This window comes from Pelophylax lessonae (assembly GCF_965119305.1).
Source record: "Pelophylax lessonae genome assembly, chromosome: 7".
Classification (NCBI taxonomy): domain Eukaryota; kingdom Metazoa; phylum Chordata; class Amphibia; order Anura; family Ranidae; genus Pelophylax; species Pelophylax lessonae.
The window spans coordinates 152,437,681-152,464,855 of NC_138774.1; the positions used below are offsets into that span (position 1 = coordinate 152,437,681).

Genomic DNA, 27,175 nt, shown 5'->3' on the forward strand with positions numbered 1-27,175 from the left:
GTTTAACTGGCCACCTTTTAAAGAAATTAACTTTGATTTTATATTATTATAAAACAAAAAAAAAACAAATAGTGAGGCATCAAAGTAAAAAGAATAATCATAAAATAATCATTTAACCACAGAATCATTAATAAAAGTGTACAAAATAGCAGAAAATACATAAAAAATATGAGCTATTTACTAGAATAAAGTTGCAGATTGCACTAATGCATAGGGAAATTTGCTAATTGTAGCAGCTCCAAACAAGAAAAACCTGTCTTGTGCTTAGCATTTGCTAAGTGTTTTAAGCTGGATAAGACAGCATTAATGCTTGCAATCTTATACTGTATGCGAAGGTGTGGGTTCCTAATGAAGAGGAGTTAGGTGACCCTGCATGACCTAAAAGTGGAGACTGACAGAGTCCCACCCTCCTCTATGGGCAGATCGGATGAAAATGGACATATCTGATCCAATCCGCCAGATGGATGGAAAATAGGACTACCATCTGTCTGGATTTTGCAGACAGGTTTGGATCGAATAGCGATGGGTGTCACGGACATATCACGGCTGACATCCGCAGCTCCATAGGAGTGAATGGAGGGTCTGACCAGGTCTGCCTGAAAAACTGACAGGCGGACCTGATCGGACAGCCCATGTGAAATCGCCCTATATGTGCATACTTGCTGAATGAAAACTTGCTTCCAGTGTGTCACCAGAGACTCAGTTACCCCTATTGGGTGCAATTATCTTGCCTCTCAAAGCACAGGTGAATGTAAGGCCAGACCATTATTCATAACCCCTAAACTGGCTTTAAGCTAGCTTGACATGGATTAAAATTGACCAGCTGAATTTGGATCCATGTGTGGCCACATCGACTTCTGCTCAACAGCCCTGTCTGTATATAATTTAGCTCCATCAGAGCAGAGAGCAATAGGCTGCAGCGCTGATCTGTGCATTCTGGCGGTGGGGGAAATTTCCCTGTTGTCAGAATACAATGAGGCTCCATTAAACGCGTGAGCGTATCGTTTTTAGGTATTTTTAAGGGTCTTTCTTTAGGCGTTTTTTGGGCCTATTTTCAGGTATTTTTTTGGAGGTATCAGGGGGCAGTCATTGACATCTAACAAAAACGCTGGTAATCTGCCAAAAAAGAAGCTGATGTACGTTTTTGAGCTTCAGGCGTTTTGCTTCAGGCAACAAAATGCTCAGATGTTAACAGGGGCCATCGAAATTAATTTTGCTTGTTTTGAGACTTCAGAGATGAGCGTTTTATGAGCTGAAATACGCTGAAGTGTGAACAGGCAGGGCCTTACACAGCGGGGAGGATTCCTGCATCCACATTGAGGCTGGGTTCACACTAGTGCGAGTTGGATGCGGGCTTCCCTACATTCAATTTGCATGACAGGAGAGTATGCCCGACTCTCAATGGAGCCAGTTCATACATCTCTGTGGCGGCTGCGGAGCGGATTGCACAGGGGTCCTTTGCATCTTTGGCTCAGTTTCAGGTTCAAATTCAGGCAAAAAATCCAGCCTGATTCATCCCCAAAATGGTGAACAGGGACGCACAAGGAACCCTGTTGTGAGCAACATCCGATTTAAGTGTGAACCCAGCCTGAATGTGTGGATGGGGGAATCCAGTCAGTTTTTTTTTTTCCCTTCAACCTGCTGGCTGAACAAAAATAAAAAGGGACCCATTTATGGCCAGCTTTAACGTCAAAGTCACCTCAGCATTTCCTGTGACAATTATGTGTCACTGTTGTCTGCTGACAAGCATAAATCAACAATCAGGGGGGAGTGGTTGGGACTTCTGACAAAAAGATGAAATTTGCAGATCTGTAACGTGTTTTTTAGTTGCCTTAAGCTGGCCATAAATAGATTAAAATTACACCAGTTCAGCAAGGTTTGGATGAATTTCAATCCATCTATCGGCACCCTAGACTGCAATTTACTGACACAACACCCAAAATTTACTGGCGCATCCAAAGTTTTACTGGCATTTCCAAAAGTTACAAAAATTACAGTTTTAAATGCAAATTTCAGTATTTAGGCTAAAAACAAGTACAATCTGCAATTAGCAATGTGATTTAATGCAAAAAACATTATTCTAATTTTATTTTCAATATAGTAAGTATCTCAGGGACAGGACTCAGGAGGGCAGGAAATTAGAATGGGCAGGCACACACACATGAAATTCACTCTCACAATGACAGTTACAGCAGTGTGTAGTAACACAGAGGATGGTAACATCTCACCAACTTGACATATCCACTCCTGAGTAACAGTGACAGTCTCTCTTCACACCAGGTGGTCTCATCAGGCCACTCCAGTCCAAACAGCACTGACAGTCCCGCTCCCAGCTTGCCTTGCTCCTATCCTGCAGACCCACACACGAGGCATTGGCCGCTCGGCTCCCTCGCACCACAACATCACATCACAGCTTAAGGCACCGGCTCCACCAGACCCGCCACCCAAACACACTGACGCAGGCACCGGCTGGCTCCAGACTGGAACTGCGCATGCATGAGCCGAGTGGCACAGCCTTTTTTGTTTTTATTACCAACCTTTTCCTGTCACTGGCATTTACTGGCAGTGGAAAAGTGCCCATTTTTTGTAAATATACTAATAAATAAGTTAAATAAAAATACTAATAGTTGGCAACACTGCAATTGGCTTGTGTACAACCAGCCGGTCAGGTTTTTCCCGAAGGATTAATGCTGCCGGTTATAGCCAGCGACACTAATAACTGTGTTCTGCTGGCAGGAAGGCTCACCAAACTCCCTGATGGCAAAACACAAAAGCGCTGCAGGAGGGATTCTGTAGTGAAAGGAAAGAAAGTTGCATAATCTATGGCCTGCTTTAGGGAAAGAAGGGACTGTAAAACATCTGTTGGAGCAGATAATTTACTTTAAAATTATAAACTCACCTCTCGACAGACAGCGGCAATTTGTCCTTCATCCATACAAGTTTCTGTTACAACATCAGTCAAAGAACCTCCAGCTAGGTACTCCATCACTACCCAGAGTTCATCCCCCACCAGATAACTGCAGGGTACAATAAAGTGTATTCAATTATTGTAAGACCCTATTTAAAGTAGTAAAAAAATTGACTGAAAAAGAAAAAACACAAAATGTGGCAGAAAACCATTGGTGTTCCATACTAAGGTTTAATGCAGCCCTGTGATCCCTAAAAGCCAATAAGCACAATAAGATGAGGACTCCATTGAAGAAATTAGTTGGAAACAGGCAAGGAAGTTGGTTTTGTGTTTCAGACTACAATGTAAATCCTATTTGACAACAGTTGGATAATCAACTGGTACTAAATCGATGCTATCCTTCTATAATTAAAACATTTTTTTTAACTGCAAAACCAATGTAAATTGAGGATATTCAAAACATATTTTAACTAAAGTCAACTCCTTTGTGGATAACAGATAAAAATAGAAATGAATCAAAATGTATAAGTTTGATTTAATAGTCCTATTATTTTGAAAGCTAAAATACCTGAAACAGATCTGGTTATAAAAGTAAGATGTGAATTTTCATTTGCAATAATAAAGGAAAATTTATGATGCTCCTGAATCTGTGAAGGAATGGGTTTGGATCAAAAATCAGGTTTAAAATAACAAATATTGATATTGGTTTTATAATATATGTATTACACATTAGTTAATACAAAACACCCATGCATTTCAGATCAAAACAAGATAAAACCTACGGAATCATTCAAATGCTGATTCTGTTTAGTTGAAAACTGGAAGTTGATATGCATTACAAAAAAAATACAAATAATTCCACACACTTTTTAAACAGTTCATGTCAAAGAATAGCATTTGGGTGTTGGCATTCATCATACCAGTTGCACTATTCTTCATGTTTTCATGAAGATTGAAGATAAACAGGGAGCATCGTGTTAAACAGCCTGCCCACTACTTACTGCATACATTTGTTTTACAAACAAATTAGGCAGTAAATATGCAGGCAGCTACGGTAGATAAGTGGCTCTCTGTGGTCATCTGCTGACCATAACCACTTTCAGCTCTTAAATACCTTCAATGGAAATAATGGAAGTGGTTACCAAGTGGTCCTCTGATTACACAAGCTATAAGCCTGAATGTGCAGTTAAAACCAGTGTTAACAAAACAAAACCAAAAGAAAACAGCTAGTCAAAAAAGCCTCCATGCAGATACACTTGCTACTATCCCTATTCTTCATCGTACCCATAATCCTATCGCAGCCTTTATCAATTTTTTTACTCTGCCTTAAAATTATTTTTAGACCTCAGGAAACACCTGCTGAAATTTTTATTTTAAGTCTTCAGCTCAAGGTACATTAGTGTGATCACTAAGTTGCAAAAAGGAAATAAAGAATGTGGCAAATTCAGCTGATCTATTTTTTTACCACTTTACTATACATACCAAATTTTCACGTAGTAATAATCATGAAATGAAACAAATTATAACATTGGACAGCAAATACATATTGTGGTGTTCCCTTACACTAGTGGGCATTTCTGTATTGACTACCAGTGTAGGGAAACACAAAAATGTTCATTATCTGTGTTTATTTTCTGTCTAAGATTATACATTTATTTAATTTCATGATTTTTGCTGAAAAATTATTTTGTCATGTAGTGCAGGAGGTTGTTAAAAATGATTTGCTGTAGGAGTTAAATACTCTACATTTGTGATGTTAGGTCAGTGGAGAACTGCCTCCTTAAATTAGGGATTGGTGGAAAAGCTTCTTGTTACATTGGTGGTCATTGTAGTACAGCTGCTGGTCAGTGTAGAAATAACCCCTTATATTCAACAGTGAATGCCAAAGAACAATTCTGCCCCTAGAAGTGAAGGCGGGAGATCAAATCGATCACTGCTCAAAGAACCCCTAGTAACCTGTGGAGGCACCCTAGGGTTCCACAGAACTCATGTTGAATAAAGGATGTCCTATAGGATGGGATATTTAGACTAACTGCGTGTTTTATTACCATATTTCAAACATTCAGAATGCTTTCTCTATGGAGCTTTATCCCGCAACTGATGCCTAAAAGTCTAAAAAAAAAAGACCTAAATAATACTATAGATGTTTGTCAAGCATTTACATGTACCACCTGTAAGTATTTAAGTGTAAACTAAATATGTTACAACCCTTGGCAATAAAGACATATAAACAACAATATGCATAAAAACAGACTACCTTCCTTCAAAAGTAAAAGTAAGTAGTAAAGCCCCAGGAAAGGCTAGTAGAGGCCCTCATGTATGACAAGTGTGTGTTAGAAGACTGTTTCTTCATAATGTTGAGGGCTTTAGTACTTTAATTTATAGCAGGAGGGAGACGAAGATCCCTGCTAAAACAATCTAGGCAGCACTATTTATCCTAATGGTTATAATTTGCATGAATAAACTTTGTATGTTTTAAAGTATACTGTGTAAGGCCTTGTTCACAAATACTGCAGTTTACTGCACTGGAAGAACGCAGCTCACACTGCAAGTAAACATAGAAACCTATTGTAGTCTACATGTCTTGTTCACACCACAACGCTGGTGTCATGTACATTGTCTTGCATTAAAATGCTACATTTTACATTTTTATGACAACGCAGTGCACATAAATGCATGTATATGCGTATTGATGTAATGTAAATCTATTAAGAAAAAAAAGCTTTTATTTTTTAAAAATGTGTGTTAACACACAAAAAATGCATGCCTATGGAAGCAAATTTACATTCATTTTTCACACATTTTCTTGCACTTTAATGAACGTTTATGTGCGAGCAAGCTCCAATTCCTGGGCACCTTCAGAGTCCATTTCCAAACAATGTTTTTTTTTTTTATTAGGACGTGGTACTCTTGTATAACAGTCCACAAATTTTGTTAAATATTTCCATTTGTGATTTTTTTGGGATCCCCAAACAGTTGTACTTATGATCGCTCTGATTACACTACCAAGCAAACAGTGTGACTTCTGCGTGGAGAACCATGCTCAACTTCTAGGTTGTCTGAACCTTTTCATAAGTGTTTAGCAACCTTTCAGATGTTAGAACAATCCTTTATTTTCTTGACTCATCTATAACATGGTATGGTATGGTATGTTATTTTTCTCAATTACTACACTAGAAGGATCTCAACTGTGGCTTTTTTTTTTCTCTCTTTTTTCCTTCTCCCACCTATTGGGAGTCTTTCGAGTTCCTTGAAAAGTGCTTGCAAAAACGATAATTTCTGTAAGAATCAAGCTTGGTCTCACCTTATTATCTTTAATAAAATCGAGGACTTGACTAAAAGGCAATATAGTTGCTATGGGTTACTGTACATTTTAACTTTTTTTTTTTTAAATAAATCTGATAGTGCTGTGTCCTGGGTAAAATATATTAAAATACCATGAAACTGAATAGTTGCAAGCCTATCAAAACAAATTACTGTGTGAAAATCATCTATTGCTGGAAGCTGCTATCAATTACTAAAATGTTTGTATTTTATTCATCAGTTACGTGTGCATTTACAAAAAAATTTGCCTTAACGAATCCTTAGCAGATAAATTGCAACACAGCACAGATACCTTTGCAACAGTGCTTGCTGTTCAGAAATGATTGGGACAGCTGTCAAAACTTTGGGTGTAAATAGTAACGCATACCTGAACAATAATGCACAATCAACCACAAAGTGTATGCAAATGATCTCATGTAAAAATGCCACTCACCTGTCTAAATAATTCACAATGTTAGGATTTTTATTTTCCCTCATGACCAGGATCTCATTAATAATTAATTCTTTTTTGGGTTGCTGCTGCAGGTTCATTTGCTTTATTGCTACCTGAAAAGAGAATGATACAAAATAGAGGAATTCCAAATAGGAAGCAAAATAAATCAGTGAAAACTTAATGTTATCCAGGAAACACTGCTACAATTGTTAAATGGGCAATAGTAATTAAAGAGGAGCTCCAGGCCCCCCCCCCAAAAAAAATTTTAAGTTTTAATGTTGGGACACTCAGCTGTCCAGGGATCCAGCGAGGTCCTCACTCGAGCAAAATCTTCAATCGTCTTCAGGTGCAGGCGCCTGCATCTCCAGTAAGGGAAATAGGAGGTGAAGCTTTGCGGCTCCACAGCCAGTTTCCTATTGCGCATGCAAGCCGTGCCTTGTGAATGGTCCTGTAGTTTTCTGGGACACGAGATGTGTCCCAGAAGACAGGGGGGACCGGAGGGGGCTCTCCAGGTACCCCCCCCCAAAAAAAAAATGTGTTTGGGGGTTGCAAACAAACAAAACCTCCCTTTTTGGATGAAGTTCTGCTTTGAGGACCTAAAGTACAGTATAAATAAAAAGCAAAACTTTGTTTTTTTTTTGTTTTGTTTTGGATAGATTGGAGAATGAGCAGAACACCTGATATTTCTGCCCATGTTAAGGAGATTCACCCTCTCTCTGTATTTCTCCTTTTTACTATTACAGTCAAAAAGTAAAAGAAAATCCTACATTTTGGGTTGTGCCAAGAAAAGTAAGAGGGAATATTTTCCAATGGGAAAACATGGGGGGCGGGGGGATTTATTCTCACTTCCTGTTGTGGCTATGGGACAGAAAGTGAAGGTAAAATCGCCCCAACGCAGATGACAGAAAAAAAAAAAGAAAAAAAAACTGGCAGGGGTTATAACCCTTCTTTACACTATCCAAAAAAAAAAAAACAACACTATTTTTTATTGTATTTACAGAAACTAGTGCCAAATGTGAAGTCACCTTATAAGCAACTTAACAGTGCACAATAAGTGTACAAAAACTCTACTCACATATGTCTGAAGACCAAGCAATTTCCTTGCTAGGTGCCAACATATTGTAGAGAGGGTGAAGCCAGGTTATCGCTTGCATTCAAAATGCTAAAGGCAACTCTGCTCTTTCTGCGGCTGCTCTCTGCATTTATCAGTGGCCAGAGTGAGTGAATGGAAATGAAGGTGACTGTTTAGGCTTCTGACTTTTAGGATTCTCTCTCGGGCCCATAGTGTACATTAAAATGCACTAAAAATGCATATGCTGTAACGTGAAATTATATGGGCATTGCGATGCATTTATATGTATTAATATGTGTTGCTGTGTGAATGAGGTACATAGAAAACTACTGTTTGCTATGTGCCCATGCCAAAATCGTCATTTATCCAGTGCAGAAACAAAAATGGATTTTTGTCTTACCGTAAAATCTATTTCTCTGATGTTCATTGACGGACACAGCTCCTGATCTTCCTAACCATTGAGTTATACTGCCCTCTACAGGAGTAGGACACTAGGCAGAAAAAACCTTGACTATGCCTATGGGCAGTCCCAGGGGGTATACTCCCACTCTCAGCTATAGGCACTCAGTTTTGTTACAAGGGTGAACGACAAAGCAACTCCGTCAGCGCCGACACCCTGCACGCAGAAGTGATTGCCACCCAAAAGGCCACCTTCTGGAATAACATAAGCAGGGGAATCTCCCTAAGATTTTCAAAAGGAGGTTTCTGGAGGACTGAAAGCACCAAATTGAGGTCCTAAGGCGGCAATGGAGACCGTACCAGAGGAGCCAAGCATCGAACTCCCAGGAAAAAAAAAAGTATGCACCAATGAAAGTGTGGCCAATGGTCATTGAAAAAAGACCACCAAGACTGAGACCTGGCCCTTGATAGTACTCAAGGCAGGGAAGGCGCTGCTCAACCCCCCATTGCAGGAAGGTCCCACTCCGAGCCACGGAAAAGGAGTATGCACCCCAAGAGACTCACACCACGCAATGTACGACTTCCATGTACATTGGTAGATCTTCCTAGAGGTAGATTTTCTAGCTTTAGCACTGAATCAGACAAACCTCTATCTTTACATCACCTGGCTTTCAACAGCTAAGCCGTTAAAGCCAGGGACTGTGTAAAGCAGGATGGAAGATTGGCCCTTGGGACAGTAGATCTTCCCTTAGGGGAAGTCTTCAAGGAACATCGGCGACCAGCTGTACCAGATCGGCGTACCAAGACCGGCGAGGACAGTCTGGAGCCACTAAAATGACCGGAATCCCTTCTGCCTTGATCCCTCGCAGAAGTCTTGGCAGAAGCTTGAGAGGTGGAAAGGCGTAAATCAGACGATACTGACCCCCACAGGGCCACCAGTGCGTCTGTGGCATCCACCAGAGGGTCCCAAGACCATGCCACAAACCTCTGCACCTTACAGTTAAGCTGAGAAGCCAACAAGTCAACCTTGGGAGTACCCCACGAGAGGCACAACTGATGAAACACCTCTGGATGAAGTCACCCTTCTCCCTGTCCAACGCCTGTTGACTGAGGTAATCCACCTGCCAATTTTCCACCCCTGGAATGCGTTCTGCCCTCCTTATAATGCTGGCTACTTCTCAAGCCTCCAGGACACTTCTTGTGCCCCCTTGATGATTGACATAGGCCACAGCCGTGGCACTGTCCGATTGACTTCATTGATCCAGACAATGTCTGATTGCTTGGAGCTCCAGTACATTGATCGGCAGCCCGGTCTCTTCCAGTGTCCAGACCCCCTGAGCAGAATCTTTTCCGAGGAGTCATCCCCACCTGCACAAGCTGGCATCCTTGGTGACCACCGTCCAATACCGGGGAAGAAAGGATTTGCCCTGGCAAAGAGCTGGAGAATGAAGCCACCAGATCAGGATACCCAGCAAGGAACTTATTCCTTACTCCTGATGAGGCAGAAAAAAAAAAAAAACAGAGTGCCTATAGCTGAGAGTGGGAGTATACCCAGTGGGACTGCCCATAGACGTAGTCAAGCTTTTTTTCTGCCTAGTGTCCTAGTCCTGTAGGGGGCAGTATAACTTAATGGTGAAGACGACTAGGAGCTGTGTCCGTCAATGAACAATAGAGGTAGATTACTGGACAAGGTGTGAAAAAGAAGTGTGCATATCTGTAACAGCATGATTTAAGGCGTATTAATGAAGCATTTATAAAGTGTTAGCTGGGCACTGTGTGAGAGGCATTGGAGGTTCCTGTATCCTAGAATGCACTGGGGAAAAAACAGAGAACTAGAACAGAGCAGCTCCAGTCAATTTCTGGTTGTACAGAGCAACTGTGTGTTAACATTTGTTTCTAATGTGCCGGCAAAAGCATCAACCAGCCAGCAATACTGACAGTACCATGCAAGAGCAGACGCATTAAAGCGGAGTTCCAGCTAAAACAAAAAAAAATACATAAAAATACCCCCGGGACAGTCAGGGCTAGTGCATTCCACAATGGATAGCCTCTGAACTGTCCCAGGTTGCACTTACCTTTTAGAAGAAATACTTACCTTGAAAATGTATTGTCCAGCGCTGCCATCTCAGGTGTAGGCAGCTGAAGCCAGCACGATCCTCTTCTGTGTCCTCTTCCATCCTACGATGCACTGCACCGGCCCGCCGTCACTTCCGGGGCTGCAGCGTCATCCCTGCACAGCTTCTGGGCATGCCAAGAAGCCATTTAGCAAGGTATGACGCGCCTGCACCGGAACTGACGTCGGGGCCGGTGCAGGCTCATTGATTCCTGGGAGCGATGACGTTCAGCTCCCAGGAATCATTGCAAGCCAGGAAGTGACGACTCGCCGTGGCTGCCGAGGGAGGAAGGAGGAAGTAAGGTAAGTATATTATCTTCTAAAACAAGGTAAGTAAAAAAAAAAAAAAAAAAAATTGCGATTATCCATTTGTTTTTCAGGTGACCCGGAGCAAGAAGATGGACCGAAGTTACATTTTAGGGTGGAACTCCGCTTTAACGGAGATCCTCTATCGATTATAGGGTTCTCAATCGCATTACTGTTAAGAATGCTTATCCGATTCCATTGATAACAGAATTATCTGCTTATCATATCCGTATATCAGCACCTAGTTCCTATACATTTTAACATCCGCCAGATAGGCTAATATCTCACCTAATAGAATTTAGGACAATTTTATTTCGTGACCCTCATAACTTACTCCACATTACACTATGTTTTAATTTTATATATTTATAATAATTTATTCTAGTGTATATTAGTTCACATGTATCATATTGGATTTTATATGTTTGTATTAAATTTTACAGTATGATTTTAGTTTATCAAACATTTATATGTCAAATTTTAACACTTCAGGATCGGGTAATTTAACAGGATCGGGTAATTTAATTTAATTTTAATATATTAAACTGCTTATTTATATATTTTTTAATATAATATAGATCCCGGTTTCCTATACAAGTATATTGTTATAGGGGATACTTGTAGCTATATTGCTGCAATCCCCTTGTAATTTTGCCCCTGTGCCATTCTTAGAACACGATAATACATTATACAGTGTAAAGAACTCAGTGTCATTTAGACAGACCTGATGTTTACCTTCCGGGTCATTTTGTGTACACAGGAAGTGATCCGGACAGGAAGTAAGCATCACTTCCGGGTCCTGAGTTTACCTTCCGGGTCATTTGTGTACACAGGAAGTGATCCGGACAGGAAGTAAGCATCACTTCCGGGTCCCGAGTTCACGAAACAGGAAGTGTTCAGATTTGGCAATATAAATACAGGCAAAGTGATGGCGTGGTCCCCATCTCCATTCCCAGTTGATGCCTCATCAGGGGAAACGCGTGGGGGGGGAGCCCGCGCCATCACCACGCGTGGTCCGCGCTGCATAGCGGCCACGTTTGAATTTGCATTCGCCTATTAACTCAACTTAACTGTAAGTGTTCTACCTTTTTTAATAAAGTCGTTTAAGAGGTAATACACTATTGCCTGTTCCATTCTTTTTTGGGCACTATCTGTCACTGAGTTTGAGGGTATAGGAGAGAGACCAACCCCCACACAGCAACAGGAGTCAGAACAAGATTTACAAAAAAATTCACTGCCTGCTAGTCTGGATAATTTGCCTGATGATTTGGAGAACATTATCACTCACCATCTGACCTGTGAAATACTTCCCTTTGGTAAGAGTTTTGATATACCACATATCGGGTGGAAGAGTGAAAGGTCAGGACTTTATATCTATTACACTGGCTGGTGTCATCTTCTCAAGTGTTTTAATATGTTGAGTTGGTAAGGGTATTACCTCTCTTTTCTTTACACGTGGGTGCCAAGAGGGATTTGGTGTTTGCACGTCCTCTTCTTCACCTTTATTCACCATCAAGAAGATTTCAGCCTTTTTTTCATTTTGGACTTGTTTTGGACTGCTCATATTTCTATAGCACATTTTTGTTGACATTGTGCACCATTTATATTATCTGTGTATATTTATATATTGGGTATTTTGTTCATTGTGTTTTCCCTTTTAGTTCAACACACATTGTTCACATCTAGCGCACCCATTTTTTGCACATCACAAGTTTTCTTTATCAAGGTTAAAGTTTCGGTTGCTGCTGGAGATTAATTTTTTGTTTGCGCACCTCATTCTTCAACAGAATTATTTGACCGCCTCAAGGGAGCAACGATTTTCACTAAACTCGATTTGAGACACAGTGCAGCACAGTGCTCCTGCAGAATACCTGCACTTAGACATAGACTTCCATTATATCCTGTGGGTTTGGTGTGCTTTCAGAAAGTGCACCACACCTACAAGATATGAAAGAAGTCTTTGGCAAAGCGCATCTAACCCACTGGAAAGCCACAGGTGCACTGCGCTGCATCCACAGTGCAGGTAAACTGCAGCAATCAGTGTTACTGCAGCCTTGGGTGCCTTTTACACTATAGGTCTGATCAGGTTTGTCTGTTCGGGGTTTGTCTGTTCGTTTGTCAGGTGGAACCGATCAGACCCTCCATTCGCTTCTATGGAGTGGTAGATGTAAACAAACTTGTGTCCGTTTACACCTGCCTACCTCAAATCCGATCCACTAAAAAAACGGTAAATGATCTATACCCCTCCGTCTGGGAGACTCAGAGGACCCATAGAGCAGAGCGGGCTGTGTTTGTGCCTGCTCTGCATATGCGGAGTGGACACGGACCTGTCATCTGCCCGTTCCGCTCAGCAGGGGATCAGCAGACAGATCCCCCACTGAGCAAGCGTATTCAGCCCTGAGTGAAAGGGACCACATAAGGGGGTCCGGACAACAATATGAGCTCATTTACATTGGCTAACAAGTCACTTAAGTGATCCTCGCGCTTTGAAAAGGTTGAGCTCCCCTGCTCCTAAACATACGAAACGTGTTGAATCACATTAAACAGAATTGTGAATGTCAAAACTTTGACCTGTTTGTATAGAATAAAGGAATGCAATAAAGACTGGAGGATCATATGGTCAATATATAAACCACAAAAATGTATAAAGAACAACAATGCACAGCATATGTGGGTTAAATAAAATGATGGTTAGAGAAGTCTATAATTATAGCAAAATTCACATCCAGCCTACCTCCTGGCCTGTAGCAATGTCTATAGCTGTGTACACTGTACCAGATGCTCTGTAAAACACAAAGGTCAAAACAGATGTTTAGCATAGCAAAAACAAAAATGCAAAGTCTTTAAAAAATAAAATCGCTAACATTTATGGCATCTATGGAAAAAAAAAATTCTGGTTCATCTGAAGACATTAGTGATTAAGCATCTGAACCCATGCAAAGCATAGAGATTATTGTGTTGTGCTCTGACATTATTCCTTCACTGGTTTGGTTGTATTTGGTACATAGTTATGACCTGGGGGCTTTTAAAGTTCAGGGTGTTTGAAACATCCTACCTGCCAATTGATAAAATAAACTAATAACACTTCTATCTCTGAAGGCATTCTTAATATACAGCATTTTTTCAAACCTGCCTAAAACTTTTGCCGAAATAGATATCTATATGTATATGTATGTATGTATGTGTGTTTATGCATTTTTTGCGGGAAATGTAATTGCTTTAACTCCTTGACAAAATTCTTTTAATAATGCTTGCAAATTTTTCTAGTAAAATTCACAGTACTGTTGGCATCAAACAAGGCACAAAGACCCAACCCTTTCCTGCACAAAGATAGGTCCACCATGACACTCCACATCAAAAAAGATTAGGAAAAGTATCTTCCATTATTGACAATAATGAGCTGCCCCCTCAACCTTCCTGGGAAAGCTTCTACACAGATCTATATGGAGTCTGTAAAACGGTCATGAGTGATATTTGTCTGGTCAGTTACTGCAGGTGGTCAAAATCAACATGGTGGCCGGGTGATACCTTTGTAGAAAGAATCTAAAATCCAGGATGATATTAATCCAAAGTTTTTTTGTTTTTTTTTTAGTCTTAGTTTTATTGCTGTTCTGCAAAACTTAAAATCATTTACTGTACTTGTTACATTGTTAACTGACAACAAAGGCAAAAATGAATAGACTAGGCATTTATTACAAGCGAGCACAGGGTGTTTCCTTGTTTTATTCCATGTAGCTTTTTGAATTACGACACCCCCATCTCCACTAGGAGGCAGTATATAACCATGGGTAATGTGTTTGTACTATGAATTGAATGTTAAAACTCATGTATGAAATACATCAGTTCAGAAGCCACAAGATTACTATAATTCTTTTGTCAGCACTAAAGAGGTCATCAATCTTAGTGCCGGGTCACACTTGTGCGATGCGGGAAGGCTGCGGATTCGCAGCCTGTTCCCGCATCGCAAACGCACATCTGGCAGTTCACACTGCCATATGCGATACGCTGGGGGTGTCAATGAAATGTTAACGACACCCCCAGTTTGATCGCATATCGCAGTGCGATCTGACAGTTCGCACAGGATCGGATCGCACAAGTGTGAGCCACTGTGTGATCCGATCCTGATGCGGCTGAAAAAATGCCTCATGTGCGACTTTTGTGTGGGTGCAATGCGAATTTAGCCATACAAAGTGTATGGCTGAATTCGCACTGCACATTCGATCGCATGTAATGAAGGAGCAGTGTGCTCTGATATTACATGCGATCGCCGCACACGCGGAAGTGTGAACCGGCACTTAAAATGACAAAGATGGAAAACGCTTATCAACAGAGTATGCAGAGGAAGCCTTTCACCTCTCCCAGATTCCAAAAGTACTGAACATTCAGAAATACCTGAACTGAATGTGCAACAAAAGGCTTTTAAATACTTCTTTTAGACAATAGGTATTGTCATTAGGGATAGACCGATTATCGGCAAGGCCGATATGCACTTTCCCTGATATATCGGTATCGGCCCAGGAACTGGACGATATTGCTGATAATTTTGCGACGTCATTCTGCCTTCTTAGGCCGCCTCCCTCACCTTGGACAGCCTCGTCTGGAGTCGAGACTAGTCACGCGGGAGTGTATCACAGCCATACACCCACCCACAGCAGCCCGGTGCCAGCCAGCCACCCACATCCACAGGCCCTGTACCAGCCAGCCACAGGCACTGCACCAGCGAGCCAGCCAGCCACAGGCCCTGTACCAGCCAGCCACAGGCCCTGTACCAGCAAGCCAGCCAGCCACCCTCAGGCCCTGTACCAGCGAGCCACCCACAAGCCCTGTACCAGCGAGCCACCCACAGGCCCTGTACCAGCGAGCCACCCACAGGCCCTGTACCAGCCAGCCACCCACAGGCCCTGTACCAGCCAGCCACCCACAGGCCCTGTACCAGCCAGCCACCCACAGGCACTGCACCAGCGAGCCAGCCACCCACAGGCACTGCACCAGCGAGCCAGCCAGCCACAGGCCCTGTACCAGCCAGCCACAGGCCCTGTACCAGCCAGCCACAGGCCCTGTACCAGCAAGCCAGCCAGCCACCCACAAGCCCTGTACCAGCCAGCCACCCACAGGCCCTGTGCCAGCCAGCCACCCACAGGCCCTGTGCCAGCCAGCCACCCACAGGCCCTGTACCAGCCAGCCACCCACAGGCCCTGTACCAGCCAGCCACCCACAGGCCCTGTACCAGCCACCCACAGGCCCTGTACCAGCCAGCCATCCACAGCCCCTTTGCCATCCACCCACCACAGGGTGCCAGACAGCCACCCACAGACAGGGTGCCAGATAGCCAGCCACCCACCACAGGGTGCCAGACAGCCAACCACCCACAGGCAGGGTGCCAGACAGCCAGCTGCCCACAGGCCCTGTACCAGCCAGCCATCCACAGCCCCTGTGCCAGACACTCACCTGCCACAGGATGCCAGCCAACCAGCCAGCCACCCACCACAGGGTGCCAGCAAGCCAGCCACCCACCACAGGGTGCCAGCAAGCCAGCCACCCACCACAGGGTGCCAGCAAGCCAGCCACCCACCACAGGGTGCCAGCCAGCCAAACATTAAGCATTAAACAAAAATTAACCTGTCCAGTACCAAATTTGTGTCAAAAATTGTCTTTATTGGGGCGGGACCGGAAGCCGCGGAAGACGGACGCTTTGGAAAAGAGCTCCGCCGAAGTCAATTATAATCGGTGTCCATCCACCTCTATAAATCCACCAATTGCCCCCAAAATCGGTGGAGGCACCCTTCGGGATCCACTTCACAACCCTGGAAAGTTTGGGGAAAAACGGACCAAGATTTCCGTGATCCGGATTTGAGGCCTACATTACAGCCGAAGCCGCGGACTTTCCTGCGGGATCCCGCGATCGGGCGGCCAGCACTCCGGTAAGCGGCGGTGTTCTGCCTTAGAGGAGAAGTGCACATTACCCCCTGCAACCAGGCCACAACACCCTCCGACCTCTCCCATCACATAAACTAGTATTACATCCTCAGGCAACTGGGCAATAACCGCCATATTGCCCCCATGTGCGGTGGGCACCCTCAACCAATACATACAGCTCCAGTTAGGAAGGTGGTGACTGGGAAATGACCACTTAACACTGTAACTCCTTACCGCCTGAGGGGACCGTGACATCTGCCGCACAAATCAACCGCAGCTTCACATCACTGACAGGATCACAAAGACACTGGGCCATAAACAAACATGGGCAGAAGAAGGAGAGATCCTCCAGAGCTCAGCAAATTGAGCAAAACTGGGCTTCATCTCAGCCCCGGATCTTTCCAAAATAGCAGCTCTACACAGCAGATCAGAGGCAGCTCTTCTCAACACTGTAATCCGGCTCAATCCATCCATCCAATCTACCAGATAGGCAATCCAGATAGTGAGGGATCCTCTGGCTCAGCCTCTCCTATCTCCCCATCCTCCAAGAGTCCTGCCAAAGCTAAACAGAGAATCAACTCTCCAGCTAAACAGTGGCATGGCATGGACAGTAACCCCTTGCAACAGACAGGCCTCAATACTAACCAAATACCTCATACTCAGGATCCCTTTGAATCCTTCCCCACTGGTGGTCAACCTGCTTCAGAGACTACTTTGAAGAATATGTTATATACACTCAAAGCCTCGATGCATGCGGATATGATGTCTTGTATGCACCAGATTAGACAGGAAATGTCCAGTATGGGGAACAGAATCCATATAGTCGAAGAATCTTTGGGGAATCATGCTCTATCCTTCAATACTATGGTGGACGCTCACAACCACCACTCTGATGATATTGCCTGGTTGAAGGATAAAGTGGCTGACTTGGAGGATAGGTCGAGACGCAACAACGTCAAACTGCGGGGTATACCAGAAACAATACAAGCCCCTGACCTAATGCAGTATGTGACTCGTCTATTTACCACCCTAGTCCCCTCACTGTCTGCTGCAGATCTGGCCATTGACAGAATTCACCGTCTACCAAAACCTGCATTCCTAGCAGCAAAAATCCCCAGAGACGTCCTGCTGCGAATACACTTTTTTCAAACTAAAGAAAAAGTCATGTCAGCTTCCCGCCAAATCAATGACCTGTCAGGAGAGTTTGCAGGCCTGCAAATCTTGCCGGACCTATCACGGCACACTCTACAGAAACGACGCAACCTATCGACCATTACTAAAGCGCTTAGAAACCACAAGATTCCACACAAGTGGAAGTACCCCGCTTCCCTGGTCATCACCTATAATGGGAACTCTACCACAGTCACAGCGCTTGAAGAAGGGATTGCCCTGCTTCAAAAATGGGGGATACTATTACCAGCGGAGATAACCAACCCCCACAGGGGGCCTGGCCCTTCTCATTTACCCGAGGAATGGAATGTTGTGTCCAAAAAGAAATCGGGAAAACAAAACAACAAATCCCACGCGGATGGTTTTCCCACTACTCATCCTCAAAATCACGGTCCCCAGGCCCATGGATCTTCCTAAATCCATATGGCCCCTCACCCAGAACTGTTATTAACTGTTTCGGTTAATCACGGACCTATACTACGGTCCCTTTTTTTACTAGTTCATACCCTTCTTCCTTGTTCGTTTTTGTTTTGTTCTTCCAATGCACATCTTGTACACACTGGTTATACCTTCATTCCTCTCTCTCATGAAGCCCACCAAGCCATTAACCGGGCTATCAATTATACTAGCGCCACATCGCCAATAAATGAATCAAAATACCCACCGTAATGCCTTTCAAGTGTCTCTCAATCAATGCTAACGGTCTAAACCACCCGGTTAAGAGATTCGCAATGTGGAAAGAAGTGAAATCCTCAAACGCCGACATCCTTTCAGTCCAGGAGACACACTTCCAAACCGCAAACCATCCCAAGTGTTCACACAGAGACTTTCCCAACATTTTCCTAGCAACATCCCCAGCTAAGAAGAAAGGAATCCTTTTTGCCATAAAAAACACTATCACCTTTCAATTGAAGGAAGAGATTGCTGACCCAGAAGGCCGCTACCTGATCATTACAGGAGACTTTAATAATCTACAAATGACCTTTGTCACAATCTATGCGCCAAATACACATCAGCTCAGATTCCTGCGTAAACTTTTTAAGCTCATTGCCAAGAAGAAATATGGAAACCTGGTCATCTGTGGAGACTTCAACCTCACAGAAGATCCGGACATAGACACCTCTGCCTCCCCAAAAGGTCGTAGGATTTCTCTGCTCCACTTACTCAATAGTGAACATCTCTACGACGCATGGAGGTGCCTTCATGCATCAGAAAGAGATTTCACCTTCTATTCAGCACGACATAAATCGTATTCTAGGATTGACCTCTTTCTGGTGGACTGGCACCTCCTGGGAAGAACTACCTCTGCAGAGATTAAAAACATTACATGGTCCGACCATGCAGCAATAGAAATGACTGTGAATGAAGGAATCCCGAGATCTGCAGGGCAAGTATGGAGATGTAACATCAGAAACCTTCAGAATGAACAGGTTGGTAAGTGTGTATCCCAGCACCTGCAGGAATTCTTTAGTTTAAACGAAAACTCGGTCTCTAATCCATGGTCCTTATGGGGTGCCCATAAGGCATTCATAAGAGGCATATGCATCCAACAAAATTCTATAATGAAAAAATTATACAACCAAAAACTCTCTAACCTTCTGTCCCAAATCAACACCCTAGAACAAAAACACAAAGCTGTACCTGACTCATCCTTAGGCAATACCCTTCATGACCTGAGACATGACCTACGTCAACTTTTGCTTACACAACATGACAAAATATTCCGTAAACTCAAAACGACATACTATGCTCACGCTAACAAACCTGGAAAAACACTGGCTAATAGAATCAAAGCCAAACAGACTAAATCCAAAATCTCCCACATGACTAACACTCAGACGAATACCAAATATACCCATCCTAAAGACATAGCAAATGAATTTGCAACCTATTATCAATCACTATACAATCTTGACCAGGACAATACCATCCACACCCCGACTACAGCTGAAATATCTGCCTTTTTGGACAAATTAGACCTACCGACCCTTACCGAACAACAATTGTCTATACTCAATGCGCCATTTACGCATGACGAAATTAGGAAAACTATAAACTCACTTCCCAACGGTAAATCCCCGGGACCCGACGGGTTCCCAAGTGAATATTATAAATTATACAGCGATACTCTAATACCACATCTACTGAATGTTTATACTAAAGCTGCAACCGAGACGAGTTTTCCTGCAGATATGCTCGGAGCATACATTGTTACCATTCCAAAAGCAGGGAAGGACCCATCTCTCCCGGGCAACTACCGCCCTATATCTCTGTTGAATACAGACATTAAAATTTATGCCAAAATGCTTGCAGGGCGCCTACAGGAGATGATTCCCTCCCTCATAGGTAAAGATCAAATGGGATTCATACCAGGTCGCCAAACTTCGGACGCTACTAGACGTATAGTAAATGTGCTACACATGGCTGAAAAAGGTCAAACGCCTTCTCTCCTCCTTTCCCTGGATGCGGAGAAGGCGTTTGACAGAGTCAACTGGAGCTACATGACGGCCGCCCTACACAAATTCGGCCTTCGAGGTAATATATTTTCTGCCATTATGGCACTTTATTCACAACCTTCTGCCAGAGTCTTCGCCTCAGGGGCACTGTCCAAATCGATCACCATATCCAATGGTACCAGACAGGGATGCCCCTTATCCCCTACGGTCTTTAATTTAATTATAGAACCACTTGCTGCAGCCCTACGCTCTAACGGACATGTTCATGGCTTTAAAATTGATGGTTATGACCATAAAATAAATTTATTTGCAGATGACATTATATTAATGATGACGAAACCCGAAATCTCTCTACCCGCTGCATACCAAACCTTGACTAAATTTAGTGAAATTTCATTTTACAAAATTAATACCACGAAATCGATAATCCTTGACCTAGGAGTATCTCCTGAAACTAAACAAACCTTAATCAACACCTGTCCCTTTCCCTGGACTACAGACAAGATTTCGTACCTGGGGATTTATATTACCTCCAAAACCACAGATCTTGTTAAAAATAATTTAGGCCCCCTTAGACAAAAGCTAACATCTGAATTAGAAAGGATAGCTTCCCTAAACTTATCCTGGGGGGCTAGAATCTCTGCTATTAAGATGAATATCTTACCACAAATCCTCTACCTATTCCGAGCCCTCCCTGTCCCTTTCACCAAAACACAATTACACACTCTTGTAGCCACACTGAGGAAATTCCTATGGCTGGGTAAAAAAGCAAGAGTTGCATATGATATACTCACAAATCATAAACACCGAGGAGGAGCGGGACTACCCGATATTTCCGCTTATTACTGGGCCACTAGACTTGACCAGCTTAAACACTGGACCCCCCGTGACGATACCCCCCTTTGGTCAGATATCGAAAAATACCTAGTACCTACCTCTAACCTTAATCTAATGCTGCTAAGAGACCTTTGGATCCCATGGAACTTAGCCAAACTGCCACCTACGGTTAAGGCTTCTCTCCAAGCCTGGAGAACAGTAAACAAAATAGAACCAAGAGCCATACCTACTGACATTCACAACCTACCACTTTCTATCCTCACGACTATGTACAGTAATCTGAATGTCTCCAAATTAAAAACCCTAGGACTAACGCAAATCTCACAACTCTGGTCACCCCTAGGTCTCAAAAACAGAGAAGACATAATGTCAGAATTTAAGTTACCGCCCGAAACATCCTTGACCCTATCAAGGATACTTTTTCTACTAGGGAAACACTCCCTTACCTCCACCCATGTTAATCTAACCACATGGAAATTCCTGGTATCAAACCCCCCAGCCAATAAAGGTATAACTACCTTCTATAATATCCTAACAAGCGATACAACCTCCGAGAAAACGGTAAATATGCTTAAATGGGAGAAAGATCTGAAGCTAAATCTTACCTTCAAACAGTGGCATACAGCACTGTGCTCTATATATAAATTTTCCAAATGCACTAATCACTGGGAAACTACAATTAAAATTATCAACAGATGGTATTACACACCATACAGGCTGGCCAAGATGGCCCCGTCAATACCCTCACTCTGCTGGAGGGAATGTGGCAAAACAGGTACCCTGCATCACATCCTGTGGGGCTGCACATCCCTCACGAGTTTTTGGCATAAAATATTCCAGTGTATTTCCTCATGCACAGGAGTATTTTCCCCCCCAAATCCAGAACTGGCAATATTAAATATTAACATTGACATATACCCTCACAGCCATAGACAAATGGTAACTCACATACTGTTAGCAGCCAGGACCCTTATTCTCCGCAATTGGAGATCTACTACCACTCCCAATCTACCTGAAGTAATATCTCTGGTTAATGACAATTATCTCCTAGAGAAATCTCTAGCAATCAATTCCCTGTCATATAAAAAATTCCAAAAGTCCTGGGAAAGCTGGCCCTATCTAAATCAGGCATTAAGACTCTCTTGAAATAATAATACCTGCCTAATAGCCATAAGGATAGTGGTGGTGCTCCCCCCGACCGGACCTAGTGACAATGCTCCTTAGGGTTCTGGGCCCGGAACGGTGGAGATTCTCACTCCTATTCTACTCCCCTTTTTTTTTTTCTTTTTTACTACCACTTTTCCACTTGCCATACCTCTTTATAACCTGTAATGCTTTGGTTATACCTGATTCCTCTATGTTATAGTTCATTTATCTGTGTACATGCATTGGAACCTGTTGAAAATCTGTAATTCCTGTTATATTTGTTCTAATATTTGCTTATGTAAAAACTCAATAAAAACTTATTGAATGGAAAAAATTGTCTTTATTTTTCAAAACTTTAAATGTACAAAATATTGGCCCATATCGGCCGATACCGATATGTTGTGACCAAAATATTGGTATTGGCCCTGAAAATAACATAATCGGTCTATTCCTAATTGTCATAGTAGCATGTACTCCAAAATTGTATCTATGGGTTTATCGGTCAGGGGCAAGGGGTGACTAACTATTTAAAACCCTTTCATTCGACTCCGGGTATCTGACCGAACGCTTAGTGTTATGAAACTCTCTTTCTAACTATACTGCTATGTACCTATATCCAAGAACTATATTTTTGATATCCTTGTTGTTAATTTGATATCAAACTCCCATATTTAATGGAGACAACCTGAAATTACGTAAGAAGGTTATATTTCTATTTACTCTACGTGATACCATTATTTGTCCTATTAATGTACCAATTCTCTTTGTACCACCATCTTCTGTTTTCTTTCAATAAAAGTTTGTATGCAATAAGTTCTAACACTCTTTTTCTCTCTATATATAAATATACAGTATATATATATATATATATATATATATATATATATATATACACACACACACACACACACACACACACACACACACACAATCAGTCATAACTTTAGGACTACCCACCGAATATTGAGTAGGTCCCCCTTTTGCTACCAAAACAGCCCTGACCTGTGGATAGATCTCTAAAGGTGTGTTGTGTTATCTGGCACCAAGCCACCAGCAGCAGTTCCTCAAGTCATGCAAGTTGTGAGATAGGGTCTAAATGGATCGGACTTGCTTTTCTAGCACATCCCACAGATGCTCAATGGATTGAGATCTGGAGAATTTTAAGGCCAACCCAACAGCTGAAAATCGATGTTCCTCAAACATTTCTTGCATTGTAGCAGGGAGCATTTTCTCGCTGATAGAGGCAACTTCTATCAGGACACCTGCCTTTACACAGACAAACTTTAATGGCATCCCGGTCTTAGGCCATAGGGTTCAATATTGAGTTGACCCACCCTTTGCAGTTATCAGCAGCTTCAACTCTTCTGGGAAGGCTGTCCACAAGGTTTAGAAGTGTGTCAATGGGAATGTTTGATCATTCTTCCAGAAGCCCATTTGTGAGGTCAGGCACTGATGTGGACGGGAAGGCCTGGCTCGCAGTCTCCGCTCTAATTCATCCCAAAGGTGTTCTATTGGGTTGAGGTCAGGACTCACATCTTATGTCTTTATGGAACTTGCTTTGTGCACTGATCCAAATCATGGATGAGTTTGGGGTGGAGGAACTTGACTGGCCTGCACAGAGTCCTGACCTCAACCCGATAGAACACCTTTGAGACGAATTAGAGAAGAGACGGCAAGCCAGGCCTTCCCGTCCAACATCAGGGCCTGACCTCACAAATGTGCTTCTGGAAAAATGGTCAAATACTCCCATAGACACACTCCTAAACATTATATATATATATATATATATATATATATATATATATACACACACAATCTCACAAAAGTGAGTACACCCCTCATATTTTTGTAAATATTTATTATATCTTTTCATGTGACAACACTTAAGAAATGACACTTTTCTACAATGTAAAGTAGTGAGTGTACAACTTGTATAACAGTGTAAATTTGCTGTCCCCTCAAAATACTTCAACACACAGCCATTAATGTCTAAACCGCTGTCAACAAAAAAGTTAGTACATCCCCGAGTGCAAATGTCCAAATTGGGCCCAATTAGCCATTTTCCCTCCCCGGTGTCATGTGACTCGTTAGTGTTACAAGGTCTCAGGTGTGAATGGGGAGCAGGTGTGTTAAAGTTGGTGTTATCGCTCTCGCTCTCTCATACTGGTCACTGGAAGTTCAACATGGCACCTCATGGCAAAGAACTCTGAGGATCTCAAAAAAAGAATTGTTGCGCTACATAAAGATGTGTGTGTGTGTGTGTGTGTATATATATATATATATATATATATATATATATATATATATATATATAAAATTGCAGCGCTGTTAATAAAAGTCTTAGCTGAGCAGTACTCACACCCTAATTCAAGGGAAGTCTGCACATAGTCCAAGGTATATACGACTGACCAAATAGAGTGTCCACAGAAATAATTCCGGTGTCAACATGTGAATACAAAAAAACAAAATCCACAATAGTGTGATAATGCGATGAGCAGATATAATGAACAGGGGACCAGGTCACACCAGTGATGGAAGTCCTAGAGTAACACCACGTGCATAGCTCATTCTTCCCCACATGTAGTGCAAACTCACCAGATTAAAATCCAAAAAGGCATATCCAGTATATCATAATCCCCGTCATCATGGCTCCATCTCTGACACTCCACACGAATATTCACACGTGTATTCAATAGAGAAGACACCAGTATTAACATAAAAGCAAATCCCATTTTTTGGTTAAAATAAAATTACAAAAAAACATGGTAACTCACATGCGTCACGCCGCTGCAAACATCACAGCGGCGCAACTAGGAATAGCCACCACACCCAACGCGTTTCCAGCAAGTGTTGATCATCAGGGATCAACACTTGTTGGAATTTGGAAAATGGGATTTGCTTTTATGTTAATACTGGTGTCTTCTCTATTGAATACACGTGTGAATATTTGTGTGGAGTGTCAGAGATGGAGCCATGATGACTGGGATTATGATATACCGGATATGCCTTTTTGGATTTTAATCTGGTGAGTTTGCATTACATGTGGGGAAGAATGAGCTATGCACGTGGTGTTACTCTAGGACTTCCATCACTGGTGTAACCTGGTCCCCTGTTCATTATATTTGCTCATCGCATTATCACACTATTGTGGATTTTGTTGTTTTTTTTATTCACATGTTGACACCGGAATTATTTCTGTGGACTCTCTATTTGGTCAGTCATATATACCTTGGACTATGTGCAGACTGCCCTTGAATTAGGGTGTGAGTACTGCTCAGCTAAGACTTTTATTAACAGCGCTGCAATTATATATATAATTTTTTTTTTTTATAGATGGGTGTTGACTTTATCATTGCTAGCTGCTTTTTTTTATTAGTGTGCGAGGATTCTTCATTTTCCTATACATAAAGATGGCCTAGACTATAAGAAGATTGCCAAGACCCTGAAACTGAGCTGCAGCACGGCGGACAAGACCATACAGCGGTTTAACAGGACAGTTTGCACTCAGAACCGGCCTCGCCATGGTCGACCAAAGAAGTTGAGTGCACGTGCTCAGCATCCTATCTAGAGGATGTCTTTGGGAAATAGACGTATGAGTGCTGTCAGCATTGCTGCAGAGGTTAAAGGGGTGGGGGGGGGGGGTCAGCCTGTCAGTGCTCAGATCATCCGAAGCACACTGCATCAAATCGGTCTGCATGGCTGTCTTCCCAGAAGGAAACCTCTTCTAAAGGTGATACACAAGAAAGCCAGCAAACTGTTTGCTGAAGACAAGCAGACTAATGACAGGAATACTGGAACCATGTCCTGTGGTCTGATGAGACCAAGATAAACTTATTTGGTTCAGATGGTGTCAAGTACAAAGACAAGTGTGTCTTGCCTCTAGTCAAGCATGGTGGTGGCAGTGTCATGGTCTGGGGCTGCATGAGTGCTGCTGGCAGCTACAGTTAATTGAGGGAACCATGAATGCCAACATTTACTGTGACATACTGAAGCAGAGCATGATCCCCTCTCATCGGAGACTGGGCCGCAGGACAGTATTCCAACATAACGACCCCAAACTCACTTTTAAGACTGCCACTGCCTTGCTAAAGGAGATGAGGGTAAAAGTGATCTGTGCAGGAACCAACATAGATGTCTGTGAAATCGTCCCCGAAGTCTGACTGAAAATGCTGGGTTGAAATCGTGCAAATTCAGCTGAACTCACAAATTTTAAATCAGCCTCAGTTGAGTTGTAGAGTTTATAGGTCACATTAAAAAGGTGGAAAAAGTTCTGAAAGGATTTATCTTGGTCTCATTTTTTTTTACATCACAGAAACCTGATATTTTAACAGGGGTGTGTAGATTTTTATATCCACTGTACATACATATTGTATATAAATATTTTTATATTTGACTGGAATGTGAATCTTACATCACCATCAGCTTAGATCTCATGTTTATAGATGAACACTAAAGTATGTCTTGGCTTTCTCGCAAAACCCATTACTTGTTCTACCCTGCCAAGAAACACTTCACAAGGAAAGATACAATGAGTTTGTCTGCTGTCCAATGAAGCAGCACATAAGGCTGGACAGGAGACATTAAGGCTCCATTCACACCTGGGCGTTTTCAGCTCCAAAAACGCTCAAAAGAAACGCTTCCAAAACGCCCAACAAGTAAAAACCCATTCATTTAAATGGCCCCTGTTCACAACTGAGCGTTTTGCAAAACGCCTGTAGCTGAAAAAAGTACATGAGCTTCTTTTTGGGCTGATTACCAGCGTTTTTGATAGATGTCAATGAAAAACGCCTGAAAAAATCACGGTAAAATCGCGGTAAAAAACGCTACGCTCAAGTGTGAATGCAGCCTAAGGGACAGAATGTGAGACACAAAAGGGTTTATTTACTAAAGCTGGAGAGTGCAAAATCAGACTCACTTCTGCATAGAAAGCAATCAGCTTTTAATCTCAGGTTGTTCAATGAAGCTTTAGCAATAAAACATGGAAGCTGATTGGTTTCTATGCAGAAGTGAGCCTTATTTTGCATTCTCCAGCTTTAGTAAATATAGCCCATAGTGATTCATGCAGAATAATAATCACTGGACATCCACAGCAAGA

General features: G+C 42.5%; 1 protein-coding gene across 6 annotated transcripts in view; it reads right to left on the minus strand.

Moving 5' to 3' along the window:
• Positions 1-27,175, minus strand: part of PAK3 (p21 (RAC1) activated kinase 3) — a 337,291-nt gene that overhangs the window by 15,580 nt on the left and 294,536 nt on the right. For all 6 annotated transcript variants that reach the window (XM_082264390.1, XM_082264388.1, XM_082264392.1 and 3 more), the window contains 3 exons: positions 13,290-13,338; positions 6,666-6,778; positions 2,900-3,017 (listed from right to left, as the gene is read on the minus strand). In XM_082264390.1, the coding sequence (XP_082120516.1) occupies positions 2,900-3,017; positions 6,666-6,778; positions 13,290-13,338 (280 nt within the window). The remainder of the gene's footprint in view (positions 1-2,899; positions 3,018-6,665; positions 6,779-13,289; positions 13,339-27,175) is intronic.